We start from the raw sequence: 25,713 nt of genomic DNA, 5'->3' as shown, positions 1-25,713 counted from the left end.
ACAGTGTCCCTCTGTCACCTCATGGTTCCCATCTGCCTTGTCCCAGAGCTATTTCTGGGTCTGTCTTTCTCTTCCTCCTTGTTTTGAGCTCCTGCAGGGCCAAGTCTGGCTCTGACTCACCGCAGTGTCCCCAGGACTCAGGTCAGAGGCTGGCGCTGACGAGAGTGCTAAATTGCCATGACGATTTATCAAGAGGAGAGTCCGTGATGAGGGACCAGACGTGTGTTCTGTAGGAGTATGTGTCCCCCCACTAAGCCAGGTGCTCCTTGAAGGCAGGAACTGTGTCCAAGTCAGCTTTGTATCTGGGACCTTTGTATTCCAACCTATGGAGGGTTGGAAGGAAGGGAGGGAAAAAAGAGGGAGAAAGGAAAGAAAAACAGTAGAAATGAAGGAAAGGAAGGAAGAAGGGGGGGGGAGTCAGGGAAGGAGGGAGGAAGGAAGGAAAGAAAGAAAAGATAAGAAAAGAGAGGTAACTGGAAGGAAGGAGGTTTGAAAGGAAGGAAGGAAGAAAGGAATTATGGAAGGAAGGAAGAACGGGTAGATGGAAGGGAGGATGAGTGGGTAGATGGAAGGCAAGAAGATAAGAATGGATGAATGCATGCATGTGTGCATGGGATGGGGAGACCATAATGGGCATTGGTCAGTGAAGCCTTCAGGGATTGAACTTGGGTTGAACTTGGCTGGGAGATAGAGCCCAGAGTGGTTGGGGCCTCAGATGTGCTCTGGGGGACCCATCACTTAGTCCACAAGACAGTGCTCCCCGCATCCAGCACTTGGCCTTCCAGAGTCATTGACTCAGTTTCCCTTCTGCTGTAGAACGGAACCCTGGCGCCAAGGAGCTGACCAAGGGTCAAGAGAGCCTCTTTCTCAGTCAGTGGTCCCAGAGACGGAAGGACACCTGTGGTAAGGAGGGTGGCAGTGACCCCATGGGCTCTACGTCCATGGTCCTGCCAGCCAAGAAGCCTGCCTGGCCGGCCAAGAAGAACCTGCTCTGTGAGTTCCTTGGGGCCACCAAGAACCCAAGCAGGCATCTGAAGCTTCGCAGCAAGGTGGAGGTGGACGGGCTGGAGCTGAAACGTAAGCTGACCCTGCCCAGAGGAAATCTGTAGAGGAAGGGATTTCAGAAACCCTCAGATGTCCCTGGAGTGGCTCTGCCATCAAAGGGCTGTCTCATCCATGGGCAAGTTACTGTCTTTCCCTAGTCCCATAAAATGGGGGAAATGACTTCCTGTGTCCCCTACAGGGAATACTATTGCTAGAGAAATGCAGTTGACTTTCAGGGGTCACATGGGCATTATCGGTGGTCAGTTTGAATATAGCTTTGACTCAGCGTGTCTTATATCCCCTCAAGTGGCCCAAACCAAAGAAAAATCCATTCTTTGGGATTATTTCTACATTGAGATTATTCATGTGCCGGCTTTCTCTCCCTTGTGCTTCTCCAACTGTTTTAGTGTAACTGCCTTTCCCCCTGAAAATGTGCTAATAAGGGGAAACTGACACCCCAGCTCAGACTGTATAAGCCCACAGAGCATATTGTACAAGGAAAGAATCCAGGATCCATACCCTGAAACAGCTCAATCACATCTCATTCATTCAGACTAATTTTGGGTCCCATCATACTGAATTATGTAATATTTTAAAGTATTTTTTAAAAAATGATTCCAACATACATACAACAACCTGCACCAGGTCCTCACTGTTGCCAAGTACATGTCCTCAAGGGGTTGCTTTAATAATTTGATAAGAAAGACTTCCATGGCATAGCAATTGTTTATACCAAACCGGATTTTTCTAAAGCACTTGAAAGAACGTAGTTTTGTAAGTCGGTGAGATACAGCCCCAGCAATCTGGTTTGTTGCGTCCTCTTGCTAAACTGCCTCTTTACTAGTGAATGACGGAGAGATGCTCCCTGCCAGACCATGCTGGGATTTTCACCCCTTCCGAATTGGCAAGGTGTGAACTAACGATGTTTTCCTAGAGTTGGAAATTCATCCAAAAGCTGAAGAACCCTCTGGGAGCTTTTAAAAGACCTAACCTCTGAGAACATTAACCCCTCAGGCAGTCATGGGGCGGAGGGCGTCCTGGCCCCTCCCTTCCTCAGTCACAGAAACGCTCTACCTCTCCTGTGACTCACAGTTAACCCGCCTGTGACGGGGGCCGACAAGAACAACCTCGAGTACACAGGGAATGTGTTCACCCCATGCTTTGCCACCACCTTGACCTCAGCGACCCTGAACCAGCCGCTCTGGCTCAACCTGAACTATCCACTTCTGCCCGTGTTCACGAATCCCTCCACCTTCCCCCAGTACCAGGTGAGTGAGCGGATCCTGGGCCTGGCTCTCCGGTGGCCGTCCACGGAGGAGCCTTGGTTCAGGAAGCCTAATTCACAAAGAGCCATAGACTCATTAGTTAATTTTTTCATCGGGGCCACATCAGACCGACCACCCGGTACACGTGTGCACACATGCTCGTGCATGTGCGTGTATATGTCTCATTTTCCTTTGTCTGAATTTCAGTTCACTCTGTACCGTGTCTTCCAGAGCTTGGCTGAGTTTGGGCCTGTGAAGTACTTGGGATCCCAGGAGAGGATGATAGCATAGTCCTTGTTTCCCACCACCTCCTTTACAGTTGGATGACATGTGTCCTAGGTTACTTGGGACAGTCCCAGTTTAGGTCTTTAGTCCCAGCATAATTATTAATTGCACCCCCTTTCACTCTGGTTCTGGTGCAGATGACAAATTATGTGGCCACTTTATTTCAACTACAACCCAGCAATCTTAGCTTCTACCGGCTAAGATGGCTTGACACACATTCTTGGTCTTGGGCTCATAGCTAAGAGGGGCCAGACACAATGGGATGGAGAAACGTTTGCAGGGTGGGAAATTTTACTCACAGACTTTTTTATTCAGGGAAAGTGTAGTTTCTTTAGTTTGTCTATTTAACTTAATCTCCCTCAAGAGCTGCCACCCACTGGGTAGATAGAAGAAAAAATCAAATAAATGTTCACTCTGGTTTAAACCATAGTCTAAACCAAGAGCTTAAACAGTCCCTTTAGGTAGGCTCATTTCCTCCAGGAAATGTGCTCAGTGTCTAAGATTTCTCAGTGTTCTGTCTCCTCCATGGCTCCTTTCCAGAATGGTGTGCAGGTGTATGAAAGGGCCAGGTTCCTGGGAACCTGCTACCCCAGCCTGGCCTGGCCAAGCCCGGAGAGGGCAGAGAGAAGGAAATCCACCTGAAAATCGACTCATCCTGTCTCTGTGCCCCTCCCCCTCCCCCGATCCTCTGGTCCCACGTGTCACCTCCTCCTTTACAACAGAGTGGCAAGCCTCACAGCTTAGACATCCTGCACAGAAGGTGGATCTTCTCTGTTCCACGTAAAGCCCCTCTAAGCTGGCCCACCAGGCTTAGCCCCTGATTCTTAAACAGGAACTAAAGTAAAGGAGTTTAGCACGGTCTCTCTTTTCTTCTGCCAAGTTTTGTTCTCAAGCCTTTTCTTGTTTGCTAAACAGAGCAAGTGGCCACACCCTCCTCACACCCCACCACTGAGGTGAGGCGTCATAAGGAAGCATGACCCACGGGATGATCCGAGTGCGTCCCTCCCATGTCTGTGATATGCTGTCCTGGCAGAGGTCTCGAGAGAAATATCCTGTCCACGTCCTCATTGATTCACCAACTCTTTCACTGATGTTCCTCCACCCTTGCTCACTCACTGTGCAGTCATTTATCACCTAGTCCCTGATGCATTCATTTGTATTTATTTATTTCCTCATTCATTTAAGCAAGTAAAAAAACACAAAAAACCCTTGCTTCACACTGAGTATAGGCCTTGACTCAGGTGAGGTGATTCCAAGATGACTAGGAAGCTCGGCGTCCAGTACGAGTCAGGGACAAATCCAAAGCCAGCATGGTGTGCCCCCCACCCCTGAGAGAGAAACAATTGCATAATTTTATTTGGTGTAAACCGATTCACTCTCAAATGCACCCACAGGGCTCACCATGTAAAGCTAATTTGCAATGGTCTGTTTTGTAAAGAGGGGCTAGTTCCTCTCTGCTACGTGAACTTCTTCTGACTTGACTTCTGGAGTGGGTGAGATTTGGACGTATTTTTCCAGCATGAAGTCCTTTGTCTTTAGAGATGCTGATGTGTGCATCACAGGGCTGACTCTGAGCTTCCTGGGCCTCTGGGCAGAAGGGCCCTGGCTGGTAGGGCCCCTGGGTCCTATACAGCAGTTTAGACACTGAATAGGCCCAGGTGAAGTTGGCTGTACACATGGACACTCCCAGGTGGTCACAAGGGACAGGGTAATTTACCTTCTCCCAGGTCCTCATGGTCTCATAATGCCATCAGGCTTCAAGTCGGCTGATCAAGAGGCCTGATATGATAAAAAGAAAGCAGGTTTTAGAATCGTCAGACTTGGGTTCAAGGGAATTGCGTTGCTTCCAAGCTGTGTGGTCTTGGGCAAGTTACTCAAATGCTCTGAGCCCTGGTCTCCTCACCTATGAAATGGCCTCATAATAATTACAGCAGCAGCAGCAAACCCTTGAGTCAGTTGTCAGGTTAATGGAGTCCATGCATGGGAAAGGGCTTTGTAAAATCTCAAGTATGATATAGATATTGGTTATGATTAATTTTCAGCCCTGATCTTCCTAGGAAACAGTGTCAGGGAGCTCAGCAGACCTTGAGAAGGCACAGAGGAGAAATGGGGAACAGTCTATCCTAGCCTCTTTTCCTGCTCGGTGTTAAGAATAAAAATGAGGTCCCAAATCCAATTTACTCAGAGCTCCACTGTGGACGGACGCAGAGCCGTGGAAGACTCAGTCCCCAGCACATGGGAGCTCCGGGGGCTCCTGGGCTGCTTGACACAAAGGAACTCTGCTCCCAATTAGGGAGGGAGGGCACATAGGAAGAGGCCGTGGCCTCAAGCAAAGAGGAATGAATGTGTGTTTATCCTTGCTTGTGATTTTACAGAATTGCAATTTGAACAACTAGAAATCTCCTTCAGGCCATACAGTGTGCCTCATACTGATGAATATAGCATCATCTCCTGAAAATCCGCCCCAGGACAGAGCAGGGACAGGCGGGTCATGGATCCTAGGGGTAGCCTCACCTAGGCCGGCGTGAGGAGGACGGCGCCCTGGGGGAGTTGGCTGTGGAAAGCAGAGCTGAGCGCTGATGGGGAGGGAGTGAAGCACAGGAGGGACACTTAGAACCCGGCCTTGGAGCCCACTGGGGGCTGGGAACAGGCAGGGCAGCTCCATCCGGCTGACACCTCTGTCCCAGTTCAGGCCACGCCTGGGGTCACAAGCTGGTCGTGGTGGTGGGTGGGACTGCCTTGGCAGCAGGGCTTGGAGAAAAGGCGAGCAGGTGCACTGGTTTCAGGTGAAGGGGTTGGTGGATGTGGGAAAGGCCTGGCCACAGTCAAGTGCAGGTGCACAGGAGGAGAGAGCAAGGAGGGCCCTGAAAGGATGTGCTGTCTCGGGGACGTGGGGGATGGGCGCTGAGAGAGCTGGGGGCTTCCCCAGGACCCCACATCAGGGATTCAGAGCCTTTTAGGAGGAGCCCATGGGCTCTGAGGAAGTCGTCAAGGGCAGCATCAGCCATCAACACTTAGACGATTGGCACAAGCCGAGCCCAGGATGGAGGCAGCATCTTGGGGCATGGAATCTTCTGGAAAGACATGCGGTCTGAGCGGGGGTTGGGGTTTTGAACTGCATCTTAGGGGGTTCTTAGGGGGTAACTCTGGATTGGCAGATAGAAGCAGCCTGGGACTGGAGGGGTCATGGGCTGACCCCATCCACAGTGGCAGTTCTGCTGTGTGTGTGTGTGTGTGTGTGTGTGTGTGTGGTGTGTGTGACACATGGACACTTAAGGCCACCCCGGACAGAGTTGTGAATAAAGTTTCTACTTCCCGTCGGGCTGAGCTGCCAGGCAGCCTCTTCAAGTGGCGGGAGTAGCAGGGGCAGGGGTGACAGTGAGAGGTGGTGGCAGAATCCTTACCACGTGCTGCACTGTTCTGAGCCCTTTAGATGGATTAACTCATTTATCTTCACGTCAGTCTTCATCATCAGGTACAGACACAGGTGTACGTGTGGGCAGATAGAGGCACAGTAGCAGAGACCAAAACTAATACACCTAGGTTCATAGTTGCACATTTGTTCACAGAAACACACAGCTGCAGACACAAATGGAAGCACACGTGCAGATGTGCTTAAATAAGCATGGAGGCAAGCTAGCACACACACGCACACAGACGTACACGGGTACTTCACGTCTTGGGGCAGGAATGGGGTTTGGGGAAAGGCACTTAGGAAAGGGGTATAGACAGCAACAAAGATAATCTGGCTACCTTCACAGGCTTTGCAGGCTTGAACACACATAATTTTAGAGACAAGGGAAAAGGGGCTCCGAGAGGTGAAGTGACTTGCCCAAGGTCACACAGACACTAAGGGGCAGATCTGGAATTCAAGAGGCAGGCGGGTTCCTAAAGCTCTTGCCTTAAATATTCACCAAAAAGGCTGTGAATCCTGCTAACCAGGGGCTTCCTGTGTGGTGTGAGGCGTGCTGCTGGCTCGACCTGACTCCAGCTGGACTAGGCACCTGGTGGGTCTGGCCAGTAGTGTGGTGGGACGGACTTGAACGTGTCTGGAGGTCCAGGCAAGGGAGCTGGAAGCTGAGTTGAGTGGCTGCTGTTCTCTGGCTGGGAGCCCACCGCCCCACAGCACTGAACCTCCCCCTTCTCTCCCCAGGGCCTGTACCCACAGCAGGCAGCCAGGATGCCCTACCAGCAGACCCTGCAACCCCAGCTGGGGTGTTACTCCCGACAGGTGAGTAGCTGACCTCCTCGCCTCTGTCTCAGCTCCGCAAAGGCCTTCAGGTCAGAAGGATGTCTGTTCCCTTGTCTTTGTCTAGCTGGTCACCAGCCACACTTTCCGGCCCGTGCTTGACCCCACAGTACAGACAGAAACACCAGCATGCATGTGGACACAAACCAGTGTGATAATACTAGCTGGCACTTACAGAGCCCTTACTGTGTGCCAGGCCCTTCTCTAAGGGCCTTACCCGCATTAATTTAACCTTCAGAACGACCCTATAATCTACCTTATAGATTAGAGATGAGGAAACTGAGAGAGATTAAATAATTTGTCCAAAGTTATCAAGTTAACACATAAGTTAGCTTTTACTGTGGCAACAAATGGCCTCAATGTCTCAGAGGCTTTCAGCAATAAAATATTTATTTTTTTACCCACGGGTCTACAGGCTGGCTGAGCAGTACTGGGATTGGGTTCAGGCCTGTTTCACGTGTCCCCCTTTTGGGCCTGTGCCGAAGATACAGTCACTTTTGCTCCTGCCATGCTGGATGGCGGAAGGGCTGAGCAGAAACACCCAATGTCTCTGAGGGGCTCAGCTCAGAGCTGGGACATGGTAATGTACACCTGCCTTCCACGGGCCAAAGCAAATCACATGGCCTGCCCAGCATCAGTGGGGCTGGGAGTCATATCCCTTCCATGTCAGTTTGTCAGTTAAAATACCAGACACCTAGCTAAATTTAAATTTCAGATAAATGGTGAATAATGTTTTAGCAGAGCTATGTCCCAAATACTACATGGACCATACTTATACTAAAAAAAAGAAAAACTTGCTGTTTATCTGAAATTCAAATTTAACTGGGTGTTATATATTTTTGTTGGCTGAATCTGCACCCTCTACTCCCATGGATAGGTCGGGGGTCAATATCTACTTGACAGTAGCACAATGGCAGATTGGGGGTTGACCTTGAGCCGCCTGGCTTCAGGGTCCATGTTCCCAATAACTGTGCCTTACTGCCTCTTGTATACAGACACACAAAAATACGGTATCAAAATAAAGCAGCAGAGACAAAAATACAAACACACACCCAGACACAAATAAAGATGCAGTTATAGACATGCATGCCAAGCTGCATGCGTGTGGGCCCACGCACACACACACACAAAACACAAAACAACACTTCCAGAGGTTTTGAGGATCTAGGGGCAGGGATGGGGGCGTGAGGAAAGGAGCTGAGGACTGGCTACATTCTCAGGCTGGCCTTGCAACCCCACAATCAGGTGGACAGATCAAACCCACACTCAAACCCACGGACTCCTCCACCTCTCCTCCCTCCCCGGGGAGCCCTACCCTTTCTCTGCAAACTGCACCTCTGACCTCTGAAGGATGTTAGAATGTTCCAGAAGGTAGAGAAGGGCCCATAAGTGTAGGTTACTTTCTTACGTGGGCCAGGACTGCTCTTTCAGCAGTAGGAGTTTTTGCGTCCTGCGATGAGGTTGAGATGAGGCAGTCAGGCTCACAGAATCTCAGTCTCATCCCCTCCACCCCACGAGCAGTGATTCCATCCACCTAGCTCCAAAGTGAATGCTTTTAGACAAAGTTATGTAAATGCATATATTTGAAACAGTAATATAAAAACCTGGTACACAATTTTTAAAATCTTAGAGGCAATCACTGTGATTAGTTTCTTAGGTATCCTTCCAGTGATATCTATTTATACAAGCATTTTTATACAGATGTGGCATTCTGGGCACACCGCTCTATCATTGCTTTTGTCAGCAAAGAGGATTTCTTGGAGATGGTTCCAGAGCCCTATACCCAGCTCTGTTTTATGTGTTTTATCAGTGACATGTATTTAGGATACAGTTTTGCATAAAGCTTGCATAAGCTCTAGGACCCGTATCTTCTCTTTCATGTCAGTTTCCTCCCAGGTCCAGGACTGTCCCCTCACTGTGAAAACCAGGGTTTTTTTTTTTTCTGCCACGCTGACCCTCTGGTGTCTGTCTTGGGAGGTGCCTTCCTGGGGTCTCTCTGTGAGCCCTTGGCACTTTCTGACCTTCAGCTCACCCTCTTGGGGATTTGGTGCCCATGTCCAGTGTCACTAGATCCTACCTGTCCACTGGGGGAAAGATGGGGAGGGCCAGGAGGGAGGGGCTCAGGCTTCCAGAGGGAGCAGGCATAGCGGTGCAGTCCAGGGCCGTGGGCTCTGGGCTTGCCACACTGGGGATTCCAACAAAACTCAGACGCTTGGAACACTTACTGAGCAAGTTGCTTAACTTCTCTGAACCTGTTTCCTCATCTCTAGAATGGGGATCCTAATGGTCCTACCTCACAGGGCTGTTTGGACATTAAATGAGAGAATCCACATGAAGGGCCTGGCACACCCTTGTTATCACTTAATAAGCGCTAACCTTTGTCATCTTTTTAAATTAGATAAGGGTGTGCAGGGTGAGAAAGGGCAGTCAGTACGCCCAACCCCTGAACAGCTTGGACTACAGACTTGCTATTAAAGTGGAAATCCAGAAATTTCCCGAGTTTTGACCAAAGCACACAGGAGGATGGATGTCAGCTCCACACAAGACATTTGGAGCTGTCAGTAGTGGAATACAGTGCTCGCGATGTAATGAGCTCCCTGTCATTTTAGATATTCAAGCAGACACTTAGCAGTCTCTTCTTTCCTCCCTCCTCCTCTCTGTCTCTCTTTCTTGCACTTATCCATTTAACATATATTTATCGAGCAGCTACTGTGTGACAGGCACCGTCTCAGGGCCAAGGATAAATCAGTAAATAAGACAGGTGGGCTTCCTGCCTCATCAGGGGCAACATAGTATAAGCCCTGCTTCTTGGTGGGGGTCTGATCCAGGTGGTCTCAAACCCAACGAGTTCCTACTTTTCTTAGGGTTTGAGCTCGATCCCAGTGCCCCCATTTGGCCTTTCTCCTCACTCACACCGCCCAGTACCATAACCACCAGCCACGTTTGGCTATTTACATTGAAATCAAAGCTAAGTAAAATTTGAAATTCAGTCCCACTAGCCACCTTTCAAATGCTCGATAGCCACACTTGTGTCTGGTGGCTACCATATTGGGTGGTACGGACCCAGAAGACTTCCATCACCCGTCACAGGAATTTCCACTGGGCAGAGCTGTCTTGGACTTGGGGTCTGTTGAGATCCTGAGCTAGAAGCCAGGGATGTATACATCCCAACAACCTTTACTGAGATGGTAAAAGACTTAAAAATGAGCCAGGGGCTTTTGAGATGGTTATTGGCTGAGGGTAAGGCAGGGGACAGAGAAGAGAATGGAAATAATATTCCTTTGCTATTTATTATGTGCCAGTCTCTCTACTTATTTCAGCGGACTCAGTCCCCATACAATGGAGATAGCATTTGCCCATTTTATGGATAAGGAAACTGAGACACAGATAAATTAAATAACTTACCAGTCTCACATATAGAAGCTGAGCCCTGTGCTTCTTCCCCGTCCAACAAATTGCCTTCTATGCACCCCACAGTGACTGAGGGGCACAGGGGCTGAGGGGTGGGGCCTCAGGTTAGGGTCAGGGCTGGGGAACTGGGATGTTCAGTGGCAGCGGGCTCTGCTGGACCTCTGTCCTCTCCTCCAGCCCCTGTCTCCTCTCTGCCATGCAGGTGATGCCATACAACAACCCACAGCAGATGGGACAGCAGATTGTCCACTCTTCCTACAACCCCCTGCTGAGCTACATCCCCTTCGTCCAGTCCAACTATCCATACCCTCAGAGGACACCTCAGAAGCTGGCCAGAAATCCCCGAGACCCTTCCCCCATGGCAGGAGATGGGCTGCAGTACCCCTTCCCCCAGGCGTATGGGTGAGTCCTCAGCCCACACTGGAAATTCACCTCATATCCCGAAAGCTGCTGGAGAGGAGAGGTGGGCGCGCTGGGCCTCACTGCTGCTCTCTTGGTACATATATTCCTTGGCTGTGGGGAGGGCAGACCCTGTGCCTTGTGGGTCCCGGGTGGAGCTGATGTGGAGGTGAGCCTGATCTGGGCCTGGGGGAGGGCCCTTTGGCAGGCCCAGTCGGGGCTGGGGTCCTTGGCTTGGTGCGGAAATACAGCTGCATGGCCAGTAGTGGATGGGCGCACCACCCATAGCAGGTGACAGGTAGTGGAGCGGGATGCATATGCCTTTCCCCATCTGCCTGGTTTCCAGCAGGCCACGGTCAGGTAATCTTACAGCTCTTTCCCCCACTTACTGCCTCCTGAGCTCCTTGCCAGGCTAATCCCTCCAACAGCCCAGTGAGTTCGCAACCGGCCCTGCTGAAGGGCCTCTCACTGCGTATCAGGCTGCATACACTTTTCCCCCAAAATACCCCAAACAGCAGAGGAGAGGAGCTTAGCAGCCAACAGCCAACACAGACTCAACATTTTAGCTGACAGTTCCATACAAACTTTTCATGCCGGTCAGTAAGGAATTGGTGTTTGTTGTTTTAATGTAACAACGCGCAGGTGCTCATTCCCACCCACCAAACCTTCACTGCTGATGCTCTGCAAGGCGGGTGGTGCCGGGTCAGTCCTGAGAATCCAGGTGTCCCAGGCACATCCCGGGGAATGTGTGCTCCAGCTTGAGAACCTCCCTTTACAGGATTAGGACCAAACTCCCCAACCTGACATAGATTCCCTTCCTCCCCATCACAGCCCCTCACTGTAGTGTCAGCCGGGTGTCCTGGACTCGGACGCTTTCAATCAGTGTTTCCCATGAATGTCCTGATAGAGGGATAAATGCTGGAAAGAGGTTTCCATAGTCAGATCTGTTTGGGAAAAGAAAGGTAGAAACAAAGATAAACAGATTTCTTAACTGCTGGAATTTGCAGATTATTTCATTTACTAGGGTTCATGGAGAACATTCAAGAAGCTGGTCGATAGTGTTATCTGAATATAAAACCATGACCCCTTATTTCTTTTTTTCTCTTCTTCTTTCCCTTCCTCCATCCCTCCCTCCCTCTCTTCTTTCCTTCCTTCCTTCCCTCCCTCCCTCCCTTCCTCCCTCCCTCCCTCCTTCCTCTCCTTTTTCCCCTTTTCTTGTAGAGCATATCATGGTGTGTTCCGCCAATGCAGCCTGGAAAGTGCTGTGTCAGTTCACATAGTTAAGGTGAATTTAGCCTGTGGGGCACCGTCCATGAATAGGACATGGTTCATCCCTTCAGAGATGAGAGTGGATGAGAGGGGACACAATGATGTTAATGCCATGACAAAGTGAAGGCCATCCAAGTGTCCCGAGGACAGAGGGAGGATCCCTGCTGGGTGCACAATGAGAGCTGCAGGATGGGGAGGGTCCAGTGAGCAGCGTCTGGGGGAATAAGGCCCTCAGGTGGGAAGGTGCGTGGTGGACTTGAGGCCTGCATATAAGGGCATCTGGTTGAGGTATTAGATTTATCCCTGAACAAGGTGGAAAATAGGAAAAGGGAGGCTGGACTTGGATTATTAAAGGCTCTGACTGGTAGGCCTGGGGATTCAATGCGGATTTGTGAACGTTGCAGTGAATTGATGGGCTGGAGGGGAGAGAAACAGGAGGGAAGAGAGGGCGTAGTCTGGAGGTGACTGCAGGGTCTGTAAGAGAGGTTCTCACCTCCCCGGAGGTGAGAGTAGATGAGACTGCAGAGGGAAGACAGCCTACCTGCAGGCCAGCAGATGTGCCCCTTGCACGCTGAGACTCTGGGCTCGAGGGAAGAGAGAGTTGCTGCAGAAGCCAGCGCCTGCTGTCCTTGGGAGGCAGCGTGGTCCCAAGTTCTCAGCACTCAGCGGTCGGGTAAGCACTGATTGGGAACAGTGAGAGCCGAGGGTTGGGACCTGGTCTCTGGCTGTCTTCAGAGGGGCAGGAGAGGAAAGGAAGTGAGCAGGAGACTGAGGAAGGAGCAGCCTTAGAAGTGGGAGAGAGCCTGCAGCCAGCTGGGGACACCGTGGGCGAAGGAGGACAGTGACGGGGAGTAGCGGCAGTCAGCGCAGTGGAATGGTGGCCTGAGGGTGGAAAGACCGGGTAAGTGAGGTCGGAAAAGCGAGGCGAGGAGTGCAGGCCCGTGTCCCCCAAAGGGATGATTCGTTCATTCAAAAAACGTTTGTTGCATCTTCTGTGTGCCCGGCATTGCTCTAGGCACTGTTTACTGGAGTGAACAAGACAAAGTGTTTACTTCTGTCATTCCAGGAGGAGAACTAGACAATACAGAAGTAAAGAAGCATCATACATGTCAGGTGCAAGGGATAAGCGGGGAGGGAATAAGGGACCTCTCTGCAGCCGAGATCTGAATAAAACGGGAGGATGAGCCATGTGTATATATGGGTGATGAGCAGTCTGGGCAGAAAGAATAGGAAGTGCAGTGGCCCTGAGGTGGGAAATGTAGCTGGGGCACGATGAGTGGAGGAGACAGAGCGGGCAGAATTGAAATCGGAGAGGTGGCAGGGCCTGGGAGGCGAGGGAAGGAAGAGCAGCGGGAGGCCATGAATGTCCTAATTCTCTGTGTAAGGAAGATGGTGTTGATCGACATACGAAGAGTGGGCTGGCTGGTGAGAGCTGATGGAGGGGACCAGGATGGGAGCCTTTTTAGCCAGCCAAGCAAGAGGTGCTGGTGGCGTAGACTAGGGCAGTGACCATGGGAAAGAGGTAAGAGAAAAGATGTGGAGCATTTATTTGCTTGGTAGAACTGATGGGAATTGATGATGGTTGGACGTGGAATGAGGAAAAGAGGGGAGTCAAGTGTGATTCCTAGGTTTTTGACTTGAGTGTCCAGATGATTGGCAGTGCCAAAATTCTAGGGTCCAGATGACGATAACAAGGCTCTGTTGATCAGGAGTTTGGTTTTGCTTATGTGAAATTTGAGACTCCCGTTAGACACTTGCGTGGAGCAGTTGATAGGCAGGTGGATGTCTGAGTCTGGGGCTCAGGGGAGAAGTGTTGACTGATAATATAAATTTGGGAGTCATTAGCACATAAATGCTATTTAAAGGCATGGGATGGGATGAGATCGCCTGGGAGAACATGTACATAGATCTCCAACATGGGTCTCCAACATGTAGAGGGGTTGGGGAGATGGGGAGGCACCAGCAAAGGATCTAAAGGGTGGGAGGAAAAGCAGGAGAGTGTGGAGTCAGGGAGCCAGGAGAAGAGAGGGAGGGATGACAGTATGGCAAGAAAACCTGGGCACTGTAGGATGGAATGTAGGCAGCACTGGGCACAGGGGTGGAGTTGAGGTTTACCAGCTGTGCTGGATGGAACAAGGTCCAGGAGAGGCTGCCTGGGTCAGGGAGGGGTACAAGGGCGTAGGTGGAGAGTTTAGTCTGGGAGACCAGGGGCCTCAGTGCTTCCTCTGGGTCAGGAACCAAGAGACTAAGCTGTATGAGGTGGGAGAGGAAGGAGTAGGTGGCCTCCGTGTTCTCAGGAAAGGAGGAGGGGGGCCCTTCCTGCCCTCTGCCAAGTCCGTTTGCATACATCCATCAGGGCAGGATAACAACACCATGTATCTTCCAAAGAACAATAAATCTGAGAGTTAAAAAGAACACAAATGATAATTACACTGGAATTATTACTGGACAGTGTAGAAACCGTCCCAGGCAAACCAGGACCGTTCACCATGCTCGCGAGGCATGTTAAGCCCCTCTTCTTCCTCCAGGAAGCCTTCCTGGATAACTATAGTCCACATGGATTACCTCTCTTCCTGGCCCTCTAGTTTACATCCTGTCTAGACCATGCCCTTGGCAGTTGATCTGATCAGAATTTCTCCTCATGAAGGGCTCAGATGTGTGGGGTGTGGCAATCAGATACAAGGTGTGTCATGAGTAATTTGTTACCGGTAATTATTAAATACTCGAGTATGGGTTACAGCCTTTATTTTATAAATGAGTAGAACTCAGAGTGTCCTTATGATAACATCACTTTTAATCGTTTCTTTTCCAATATGATTTTTGAAAAAGAGCAAAAGAGGTGGGGTTACCACAGACATTAATTGCTTATCGGGCACCTACCTGGTGCCAGGTCCTGGCCTGAGTGCTGAGTGTCAAATGGTGAACAGTCCAGACAGTGTCCCTGCTCTCATGAAATTTATTTTTGTGAGAAGGGACGCAAACAACCCAAAGCATCGCTTGTCTATGGCTGTTCACAGCGAGCAACAGATACACATACCAGCTGAGGCATTACAAATTAATGCACTGGTTTGTTCCCATCGCTTCTTCCCCTTCCCCCCTTTTTTTGTTTCATCAATTCATGGGAGGGCGCCACGAATGTGAGCATCTTCTGTAATATGCTTCCGCCCAGCTGAAAAGTGACTGAGAATCCCTGGATTAGACTATATCTAGCTATTTGCTCTGCCGCAATTTGTCTTGAGCTCTGTTCCATTCATTCAGAGTATCCTAGCAGATGGGGAAAGAAATTGCAGTAGGATCCCAAGTGTGAGTAAATGATTCCATCTGGAGAGGTTGGGGAAGGCTTCACAGAGGAGATGGCTTTTGAACTCCCTTTTGAAGTATGAATTAGCAGTGTGCCAGGGAGAAAAAGCAGATGGGTGTGTTTTCCTGCTCTCGGAGGGTGAGGCTCAAGTCTTCTCGGCACTTCCTTCCCTGAGGGTCTAGCAGAGTTCCAGGCAGTCAGGGATGCCTCAGTGCTTACTTGCCAGATTGGTGTGAAATGCAGGGTCTGATCTAGCTTGGTGCTGAGAAGGGGATCAGGAACCCTGGGATTTTCCGGACTCTGAGATCTCACCCTAGGACGTGGCCATGAGTTCTCTGATGTCGTGGAATTTCCTGAGGGACACACAGGGTCCTCTAAGGCAGGTAGAGGGGCTACAGGCCCACAGGTAAGGTGCTTAGATCCAGACAGGCTCCTTAGTCTTTGGTCTTGGATATGGAGAGAGCATAGGCTGGGTGGAAATAGCCCCTACAGGCTGCCAGGGCCTTCCTGACCTAAGGAAATGGCAGAAGAAACTCTTTATTGTCCTCCAATTGTATCGTTTCAATATTTTATTTCCCCAGAGCCAAAACTTTTTACATTATTGCTAAAGCTTTCAGCTTCCAAGCCTGTCATGATCTTCCCAGTCTTTGACAGCCCCAAAATTAATATACTACTTTCCCTAATATCTCTGCCGACATCAGGAATTCTATCACAACGTCATTTTCTTTCTCCTCCAGGTTCGGCTTGACATCCGGTGGGCCCCTGATGAACAGCCCCTATTTTCCCTCTAGTGGGAATGGCATACATTTTTAGATCTCCTTCTCATCTCCCTCCTCCTACCTTAGCCCTGGGAGCAGGGCTAAGGGCTCTGGAATTCCGGATTCTGCAACAGCTTGGTATGAAGTTTGGAAAGCCAAGGTTCCGACCAGGTCACAGACAGAAAACAGCAAGGCCAGGCGCATCCATGGACCAACACTCACACACACACACACACACACACACACACACTCACACACACACACACACACACACACACACACACACACACTCACAGCCAGCCTTCACACACAGCACAGACTGCACACACACCCCTCGGATTCATACTCACTTGCTCATCCACATATGCGTCTGTATTTAGCTAACATGAGTGATTTTTGTTTTTGTTGTTGTTGGTAAAATAGACATAAGACACTTAATTTAGAAAGTTTGTATTTTCTGATAAAAGCATGAGCTGCTTGAAATGAAGTGTGCCTGTTACTTTCTGTAATGTTCTGCGTGATCTTCACTGCTCCTGTTTCCCCCATGAGGCTCAAAGTTTACTGAGGACATGAAGAGACACCATGGGCTACAGTCCTCCAAGTGCTGCTCTGTAAATAAGGGATCCCAGGGATTATACACTTGAGGGCTTCTCTCTTCTCTTCTGTGATCCACTCACTTCTCAATAGCCCAGTTTGTGCATCTCTGGAATTGATGTAGAGGAAGTGCATCCTGCCCTGCCCTATCCAGGTGGCGGTTACAGAAAAAGTCTCTCTTGGACATGAGATGGGAAAAAGTGGCCTGAAAATCAATTCTAAAAATAATCCTGAATGTGATAGACTATAGCCAGTCATTGTAGATCAATGCCAAGCTAGAGGTCAATCTCAGAACTGCCCCCAATGGCACTGTCCCTGGATCAATCTCAATCAACTTTTATCAGTGGCTTTAAGGAGGACATTGAGAGCATCTTGATCACATTAATGGAGGACACAAATCTGGGAAGAGGAGATGGCCTGAGTCAGTGATACACATATACCGTAATTCTCCTACACCCATGGCAGGCATCTTTAAGCAGCTGATCCCCTGAGCCTGGACAAAGTCACAGAATCATTCTCCCTAAGGTGGTCCCGGCAGCCATCACTGATCAGGGACAGTCTATGAAATGAAACCCACGTGCTATCCTCTGGCAAACCATCATAAGATGAAATTAAACAGAGGTTTAATGTAAGGGCCTCCTCTTGGGTCTAAAAAATGAGCCATGCACATACAGATGGACCAACATTGTCAGTTCTAAGTTGCTGTATTACCAGTCCTGTTACTCACATGGAAGCTCAGGCCAACCCTGGCTGAGGCCAGTGAGGGCTAGGTCTGGGGAACGTTAGCAGCCCCGTCCTGATTGCAGTGAGAGGCTAGGGCTCTGTACGTCACCAGTGTCTTGGGATGAGCTCAAGTCCAGGGTTCACAAGAGCATTTCTCTTGCCTTCACAGTGTGACACAATTGGCCTTTCTTCCTGGGTCCCTGGAAACCAATTTCTCTCCCAAGTTCTCTTAGGACTTATGCCTTCTCCTTTCTCCATAGTCTAAGTCTAAGATTTCCCCCTGAGTTCTTCAGCCCCTTCCCCCAAGGCTCACCCCACTTCTAGCACATCGTGTTTCTTGTTGATATCCTTGGTTAACAGTCTAGACTCTCCACTGACTGAGAGACACTGGTTAGAAGTTCTCACCAATGCAGGAGCTCTTTTGTTCCCCAAAGGGCTTCCTCAGGTTGTACCTCTAGGTATTAACCCAGGCTGGGCCATAGTTTACCACCCTCTCTGGATCTCAGAGTGCTTGGGGGCAGGAGAGAATAAGGGAGTTGCCCTTGGCCAGACAAGGGATCTTAGCCACTTTCCAACTCTGATGTTGGGCAGAGAATTTAACCTCTCTGAACCTCAGTTCTACTAACGGTAATGTTAATAGTTCTGAGGATTAAAGGATAATGTAGTCTAGTCTTAATAGAGGCTTAATGTGTACTTCATGTACACTTGTGGTTTCAAGATGGTGAAGATGTTTCTGTCCCTTTTGTCTTGAAATTTACCCCCAAGTAAGAAGGAGAGTAAAAACATCTATACGGGGCTTCCCTGGTGGCGCAGTGGTTGAGAGTCCGCCTGCCGATGCAGGGGACGCGGGTTCGTGCCCTGGTCCGGGAAGATCCCACATGCCGCGGAGCGGCTGGGCCCGTGAGCCACGGCCGCTGAGCCTGCGCGTCCGGAGCCTGTGCTCCGCAACGGGAGAGGCCACAACAGTGAGAGGCCCGCGTACAGCAAAAAAAAAACCAAAAACAAAACATCTATACGAACTCCACTCTCAATGAAATTAGGAGAAGCCAGCAACTTCATCTGCTACATAAAAGGGCAGAAGTGTGGTGGAGGAATGGTAATGCCTTAGCGGAGGAGGGGAAGAGCACGTTGAAATGTCTGCCAATCAACAAGAAGCAAACCATTTTCCCCTGCAGAGCCTGAAGTTCTCAGGGGGTGCTGGATGCTGAGGATGGAAGATGGGACTGAAGAGAGATGAAAGCAAGGGGCTGTTATGAGAAGTAGCTCCTATCCTGGCCCCACAAAGCCAGGGGCCACAGACAGTTCTATAGGAGCTAGGAGGTACTTTCTCTGGAGAAATATGCAGACCATGCATAAGGATTGTGGAGGTGAGGGCACTGATGGAAAATGGGCATTAAGTGAAATACACATCCACACCCAAGTGAGCAGCTAGACTTTACACAAGAGGCAGGAATTTGGAGGGTTCTCTGAAGAAAATGAAACGCCCCAAAGGCACTTGGAGGTACCAATGAAAATTACCCTACGATTATGCCCTTTCACAAAGAGCTTCCAATCAACTTTTAAAGACTTAATGTTTAATGGAAATGGACAATCTCCAACAAGAAAGACACAGATCAAAACAGAGGTAAGGGAGTTCGCTGGTGGCCTAATGGTTAGGATTCTGGGCTTTGACTGCTGTGGCCTGGGTTCAGTCCCTGGCCAGGGAACTGAGATCCTGCAAAGCCCCGCAGCGTGGCCAAAAAACAAAAACAGAAAACAAACATTAAAAAAGAACTAAAAAGAGCGTAACATTCTCAGGGAGCTAAGAGAAGCCACTTTATTTTAAAAATAAGACAATATGCCTTATGATTATTTTAAAAAATCAGAACAGAAAAGTGCTTTTGAAATTAAACAGTGATAGCTGATTTAATTTTTTTCAGTGGAAAGGGTTGGAAGCTAACATCAAAGAGATCTTCTAGAAAGGAGAATTTTAAAAAGACACAGGGATGGATTATAGGAGATAAAAGGTAAGAAAATGAGAAGCTCAGTCCAGGAGACCAAATATCTGGCTAATAGGAGTTCTAGGCAGAACAGTGAAAAGAGAGGGGAGGGAGGTATCGATAGAAAAACGTAAGAAAATTCCCTAGATTGAGTGGTCCAGACCCGTGCTCAGAGAAATGAATGAAAAAGGTCGCCATCAAGGCATATCATTATGAAATTACAGCGTATCAGGGATAAAGGCAAGATTCTAAGGTTTTCAGAAAATCCCACTCAGATACAAGTGTTCATGAATGAGAATGGCATTAGATTTCTCAACAGTAACATTGGAACCTAGAAGATCCTGGGACAAAGCTGTCACCGCTTTGAGTGGAAATGGCTTTTAATGGAAAATTCAAAAACTAAACTCTTATCTGTGAAGGTAGAATGAAGATGTTTTCAGATGTGCAGAGTCTCAAAAAATTTGCCTCCTTGCACCTTTGTCAGGAAGCTCTGTGCCCCACGAAGACAAGAGGGTAAACCAAGACAGAAGACGTGGAATATAGAAAATAGATATCATCAGTTGGGGGGAGGCCGAGGAAACTCTTGGGGTGATGAAAAAAGATCTTAGCTCAAGAACCATGAAGCAAAGCCTGAAAAGCCACTACCACCACCAGTCCAGAATAGAGCAGGAAGTTGGAGACCTCAGATAGGAGGTGTCTGGGGGCGGGGGGCAGGGAGCGGCTAAAGAAAAAGAAAATGATAGATTATTCTGACAGAGTTGACTGTGTGGAAAACTGTGTTGAGAACTGTTCTATAGTGGTTGGTGGGGGAGGGAAGATTTAGCTATAAATTCAAATAAGAAATGAAACAATTGTTATTAACTTGTCAGTGAACAATATTTATGTGATCATAATAGTAAAAAGCCCAAATATGGATTTAACCAAAATTAGTGTGATAAATATAGTGGGAGGATGGAGGTGAAGAAAGGGATATGAATAGAGCTAAAATCCTTTTATCATAATAGAAAATCAGTAGGTGAAATCCCAAATGGATGATTTGAGAGATAGCAGAATTCCCATAATTATCTGGAATTCTGGAGGTTAATCCCAGAGTTAAAGGGCCAAGAAAGTTGAAAGAGTTATCTATGAGAAGCAAGATTGGTTTGTGAGGGATGGAGGTGTGGGGTTTGCTGCCTTGTTTATGACTCTTTTAGCACTATTTGGCTTTTTTTTTTTTTTTTGAAGTATAGTTGATTTACATGTTGTGCCAATCTCTGCTGTGCAGCAAAGTGACTCAGTTATACACATACAGACATTCTTTTTTTAACATTCTTTTCCATTGTGGTTTATCACAGGATATTGAATATAGTTCCCTGTGCTCTACAGTAGGACCTTGTCATTTATCCATCCTATATAAGTTTGCATCTGCTAATCCCAAACTCCCAGTCCTTCCCTCCCCCACCTGCCTCCCCCTTGGCAACCACAAGCCTGATCTCTATGTCTGTGAGTCTGTTTCTGTTTTGCAGACAGGTTCATTTGTGCTATACTTTAGATTCCACACGAGTGATACGGTGTTTGTCTTTCTCTTTCTGACTTACTGCACTTAGTATGATAATCTCTAGTTACATCCATTTTTCTGCAAATGGCTTAATTTCATTCTTTTTTATGGCTGAGTAATATTCCATTGTATATATGTACCACATCTTCTTTATCCATTCACCTGTGGATGGACATTTAGATTGTTTCCATGTTTTGGCTATTGTGAATAGCACTATTTGGCTTTGAAAATGTGTGTGTATTACTTTAATAAAAATAAGCATTCATTTTAAAAATGAGAAAGGGCATGCAGAACACCATGTAGTATGGTGCCTGGCACATAGCGGGTGTCAAAAATGTTTGTTGAACTGTACTGAGCTGTATTCGGACACAGCTGGAGCTCACTGCCCAAGCCCCTGTCCCGGGATGTCTAAGAATGAGACTCTCAGAAGCCTCTATGGATTTTTTTCCCTAAGAAATTCCTTAGGAGGAAACTTAAGGGAGGGCTGGAGCTAAAGCCCAAAATCTTTTCAACACGTTGCACTTCCTGACTCTGTTCACCCCTCAGAGAATTCCAGAAACAGATAGAGGGTGGTGGGCACTGGAACTCAGAACTGGGATCCTGAAGCCTGGGAAGGGATTGAAAATCCCCATCTCTTCTCCGTGTTCCTTCCAACCAATTCTCCCCTCCATTCAGCACACTCGCATTGGAACTTATTCTTAGAGATACAGTAATGAGCAAGACAGACATAGCGCCTGCATTTTATGCTGAGACATTAACTCGTAGTTACTACGAAAGGTGAGTTTATTAAGGGGATATGTGAGAGCAGGACACCCACCCCAGTTCAGACTGTCAGATGAATGACATCTACTCTTTTAACTTCCCTGGACTCTGAAGCTAATTCTCATCTGATATGTTATCAAGTCCCACCCCCCACCCCCAGTCTCTTTCCTCAGAACATACTTTATTTGCAAATCTTAAAACTAATGATAGTCTATGCGTGGTTTAAGTGACAGAACTGAGGAGTAGCAAAATTTTGGGTCCCAGAAATACTTAATAAAATAAAAGCAGCTATACTAGTCATCGAGCACTTATGCTGGAACAGGCACCGTGCTGTAAACATCACCTTTATTATCTAATGTAGGGGCAGGACAGGAATAAAGATGCAAACGTAGAGAATGGACTTGAGGACACAGGGAGGGGGAAGGGTAAGCTGGGACGAAGTGAGGGAGTGGCATGGACTTTATATATATATATATATATACACTACCAAATGTAAAATAGATAGCTAGTGGGAAGCAGCCGCCTAGCACAGGGAGATCAGCTCAGGGCTTTGTGACCACCTAGAGAGGTGGGATAGGGAGACGCAAGAGGGAGGAGTTGTGAGGATATATGTATATGTATAGCTGATTCATTTTGTTATAAAGCAGAAACTAACACACCATTGTAAAGCAGTTATACTCCAATAAAGATGTTAAAAAAATAATAACATTCATAATAACCCTGTGATATATATATATATTTATTTATTTATTTATTTATTTATTTATTACACATGCAGAACCTAAGGTTCAGAGTGATTAAGTAACTTATTTAAGGTCAGGTGGTAAGTGACTCAAAATCAATATTCTTACCCCTTTTTCCTCCCACTTCCCTGTTTCTAGTAACACGGCCCAGAGTGAATGAACTTTGTTGAAACACACGTCACATGGTTAATGACTATTAAGTTTTCAGGCAACTAAGACCTCTAGGTCATTTTTCCAGCATTGAGCCATGGTGGAAGAAGTGGGAGGGGAAGTAGCCCTACAGAAAAGGGGTGTCATCTGGAGCAACTCCTCCCGGACTTCAAGTTCTCCTCCAAGGCTCCCTCCTTCAGTTCTGTGTTGTTCATTCCTCACTATGACAGGGATTTCCAGTTGGCATCAAATATACGCTTCTCCCTTTCCCCCCTTGTAATAGAACTCCCCTTTTCAGATTGGCACGTGACCACCCAGAATAGGCTACCTAGTTCTGGCCAGATGGGATGTAGGCAGAAGTGTTATGTGTGATTTCTGGAGATCGGAGCTACATTATGAAGTTGGTGGAGCAAACAAGAGAGAAAGCTGAGCCTCTGGTGACCATGGTGGTGCCAGGCCAGCCCCGGAGTTCCTGTCCCTGGACTTTGTTGACATGAGAGGAAAGTAAACGCCTTTGAAAAGCTACTGTTATTTTGGGTTTCTTTCACACATAACCAAACCTAATCCTATGTGACATGCTCAGAAATGAAATAACACCATTCCTTCAAGAAGACCTTCTTCTTTCTACTACTAGACGTTCTCGAGATTCGCTAACATCATCCTTCCATCTACCAATCCATTTATCCGTCCATCCATTCATCATTCCTCATCCATCCACCCATCCATCTTTCCATTTATTCATCACTTAGTAGACACTTATTGAATGCCTCTCTTGCACCAGGCATTGGATTAAGTCCTGAGTTACATAGTTGGACAATCTTATTCTCTGCCCTCACAGAGCTGCCTATAAAGAAAAGCTTTCAACAAGGAAGGTTTTCCTTCCATAACAATAGTGCCCAGCTGCTACTGAAAGAAAAGGAAAAAATTGGCTTAGTGGAGTCAGTCTCATCCATGAAACATATTTACCACTCACTTTACTTTACTGGGAGAGAAATAGGCCTAGAGAATGCAAGAGTGGCCAATCTACTTTTGGGGGATTGCCTCTTTCTGTCAAATGAAAGGGGCCAAGTTCCCATTCTCAGTCAGGAGGAGACAGAACCACATTACTTACTTTAACAGAAATAATTTAATATAAATAAATCATTGTTAAATCTATATTGAAAAACTGACAGGGGAAAAAAAAAAAAGTACTCCAAGGGTAACACAGAAGTAGCAACTGCAAAAAGCAGGTACCATCCAAAGAGAAGAGGGGGGAATTATTAAAATGTAGAGGCCTGGAGGAGGAGCCTTGAGGAGCTGAAGCTCAGACATGAGGATCTGGGGAACAGGAACTGTTTTATTGGTGTTGGTGTCTCTGGGCCCAGAAAAAGTGCTCCATGGGGGTAGGAGCCCAGACCTTTAAGAAGGAAGCATCAGACTACTGGTGTTGATATTCTAAGAAGGCACATTTAGACTGGTTCTGCAAGTATTGGAAAAATAGTAAACTGACTGCAATCACTGCTGTTGAACAAAATTGTCATTGCTACAGTGATGCTGATCAGAATAGGAGCCAAACAGGAATGAACAAGTCCCTTCTTCCTCCTCCAGCCTTGGGTCTCCCTCCAGTGCCCCTTCTTGACAGAGCCAAACAGAGATCCAGCAGGCAAAGCAGAAATGTGGTTTGCAGAGTTTAAGGATTATTAGGAGTGGATCTGAAGCCAAGTAATGAAGGCCTAATAACTGGTACACACCTCCTGTTATGGACTGAATGTTTGTGTAACCACCCAATCCATATGTTGAATCCCTAGTCTTCAATGTGAAGGTATTTGGAGATGAGGCCTTTGGGGGGTAATTAGGGTTAGATGCGATCAAGAGGGTGGGTCTCTTATGATGGGATTAGTGCCCTTAAAAGAAGAGACATCAGAGAGCTGGCTCTTCCTCTCCACATGCACACAAAGAAGAGGTCACGTGGTCATATGGCCAGATGGTGGCCCCCTACAAGCCAGGAGAAGAGGCCTCAGAATGAAACCTACTTGGCCGGCACCTTGACCTTGGAGGTCCCTGACTCTAGAACCATGAGAAATAAATTTCCATTGTTCAAGCCACCTAGTTTATGCTTATTTTTTATGGCAGCCCCAGCAGACTAAGACATTCTGCAGTGACCTTGACATGGAAACTTTTCAAGGTTGGTGAAATGCTCTGAAGTTGTCAAATATGGAAGTGAGCACATCAAGAGTTATCTTCTGAGACTCACCTCAATCAGTTCTCCAGCACCCCAAGTCTTAGAGAAGAATGTGAAGGTCATCCCAGAGATTAAGCTTCCTTGGACAAGACATTTTTGCACAATGTTTCTCCAAATCTTCATTCTTCAGAAATCACCCGTTGTCCTTCAGGAATCACCTCAGGAGGCAGGGGGGTTGGTTGGGGGTTGATCAGGAGCTATTAATCAACAGTCAAGTCGTATTCTTTCAGCTTCATAAAGTCTCAAGGCTTAGCTTTAGCAGTTTATTAAATTACCAGAATGCCAAGAAAAATAGCTTTAATAACACATTTCTGTCTATGTATTATTTTTTTATAAGCCAGAGTGGAGAATAAAAAGGCTCCCTACCATTTAAAAGAGCATTTTTAAAATTAAAATGAACATGTTAGAGGGATTATTTTTTAACTCAAAAAATAAGCCATTGATTCAGGATGTGATTACTCTTAGCTGAAATTTTATAGCTAAATCTTTGTTTGGTGTAAAGGAAGGAGGAGAAATGGTTTCCCTTGAGAGGTTTAAAAGTATATTCATTAGAACAGGTGGATGGGCAGTTCACTTTGTCCTCTAGTGTGGTTTAGTGTTACAAACACTGGTTTCAAGAATTATGATGTTAAAGAAGCTGAGATGGAATTGCCATCTAGGGGACCAGCTGGTCACCCAGATGGGGTCTCATGAGGGACACAGCTATGGTGAAGAGCCCACAGTTCAGACTCTGCTTCTGAGCTTTGCAAATTCAAGAACGTTATCAGGGCCCTTATATCTGACCAAATTCCTAGGTTGATGTATAAACCCAACTAAAACTTATTTCTAATGAGACACCCCTCAGTAATTTTTGACAATCACTTACTGAGCTCCAGATATGAGACAGGCACCATGCTATGAATCCCAGATAAAATGGTAAACTAATTACAGTCCCTGCCCAAGCAGAAAGAGCTTATGGTGTGGGTGACAGGGAGAGTGGAAGATATAAATAAATATAACACAAGATGTTTTTTTATAAGAGTA

General features: G+C 47.5%; 1 protein-coding gene across 1 annotated transcript in view; it reads left to right on the top strand.

Moving 5' to 3' along the window:
• Positions 1 to 16,698, top strand: part of C1H1orf94 (chromosome 1 C1orf94 homolog) — a 37,454-nt gene extending 20,756 nt beyond the window's left edge. Inside the window, exons 4-8 of the mRNA XM_030760043.2 lie at positions 817 to 1,077; positions 2,137 to 2,312; positions 6,748 to 6,825; positions 10,457 to 10,656; positions 15,961 to 16,698. Of these exons, the coding sequence (XP_030615903.2) occupies positions 817 to 1,077; positions 2,137 to 2,312; positions 6,748 to 6,825; positions 10,457 to 10,656; positions 15,961 to 16,036 (791 nt within the window). The 3' untranslated portion in view covers positions 16,037 to 16,698. The remainder of the gene's footprint in view (positions 1 to 816; positions 1,078 to 2,136; positions 2,313 to 6,747; positions 6,826 to 10,456; positions 10,657 to 15,960) is intronic.
• The last annotated feature ends 9,015 nt before the right edge of the window (positions 16,699 to 25,713 follow it).

Source organism: Delphinapterus leucas, chromosome 1, assembly GCF_059928025.1.
Source record: "Delphinapterus leucas isolate spDelLeu-1000000601 "Yukka" chromosome 1, BTC_Dleu_Yukka2, whole genome shotgun sequence".
Lineage (NCBI taxonomy): Eukaryota > Metazoa > Chordata > Mammalia > Artiodactyla > Monodontidae > Delphinapterus > Delphinapterus leucas.
This window is presented reverse-complemented; position numbering and strand designations above follow the sequence as displayed.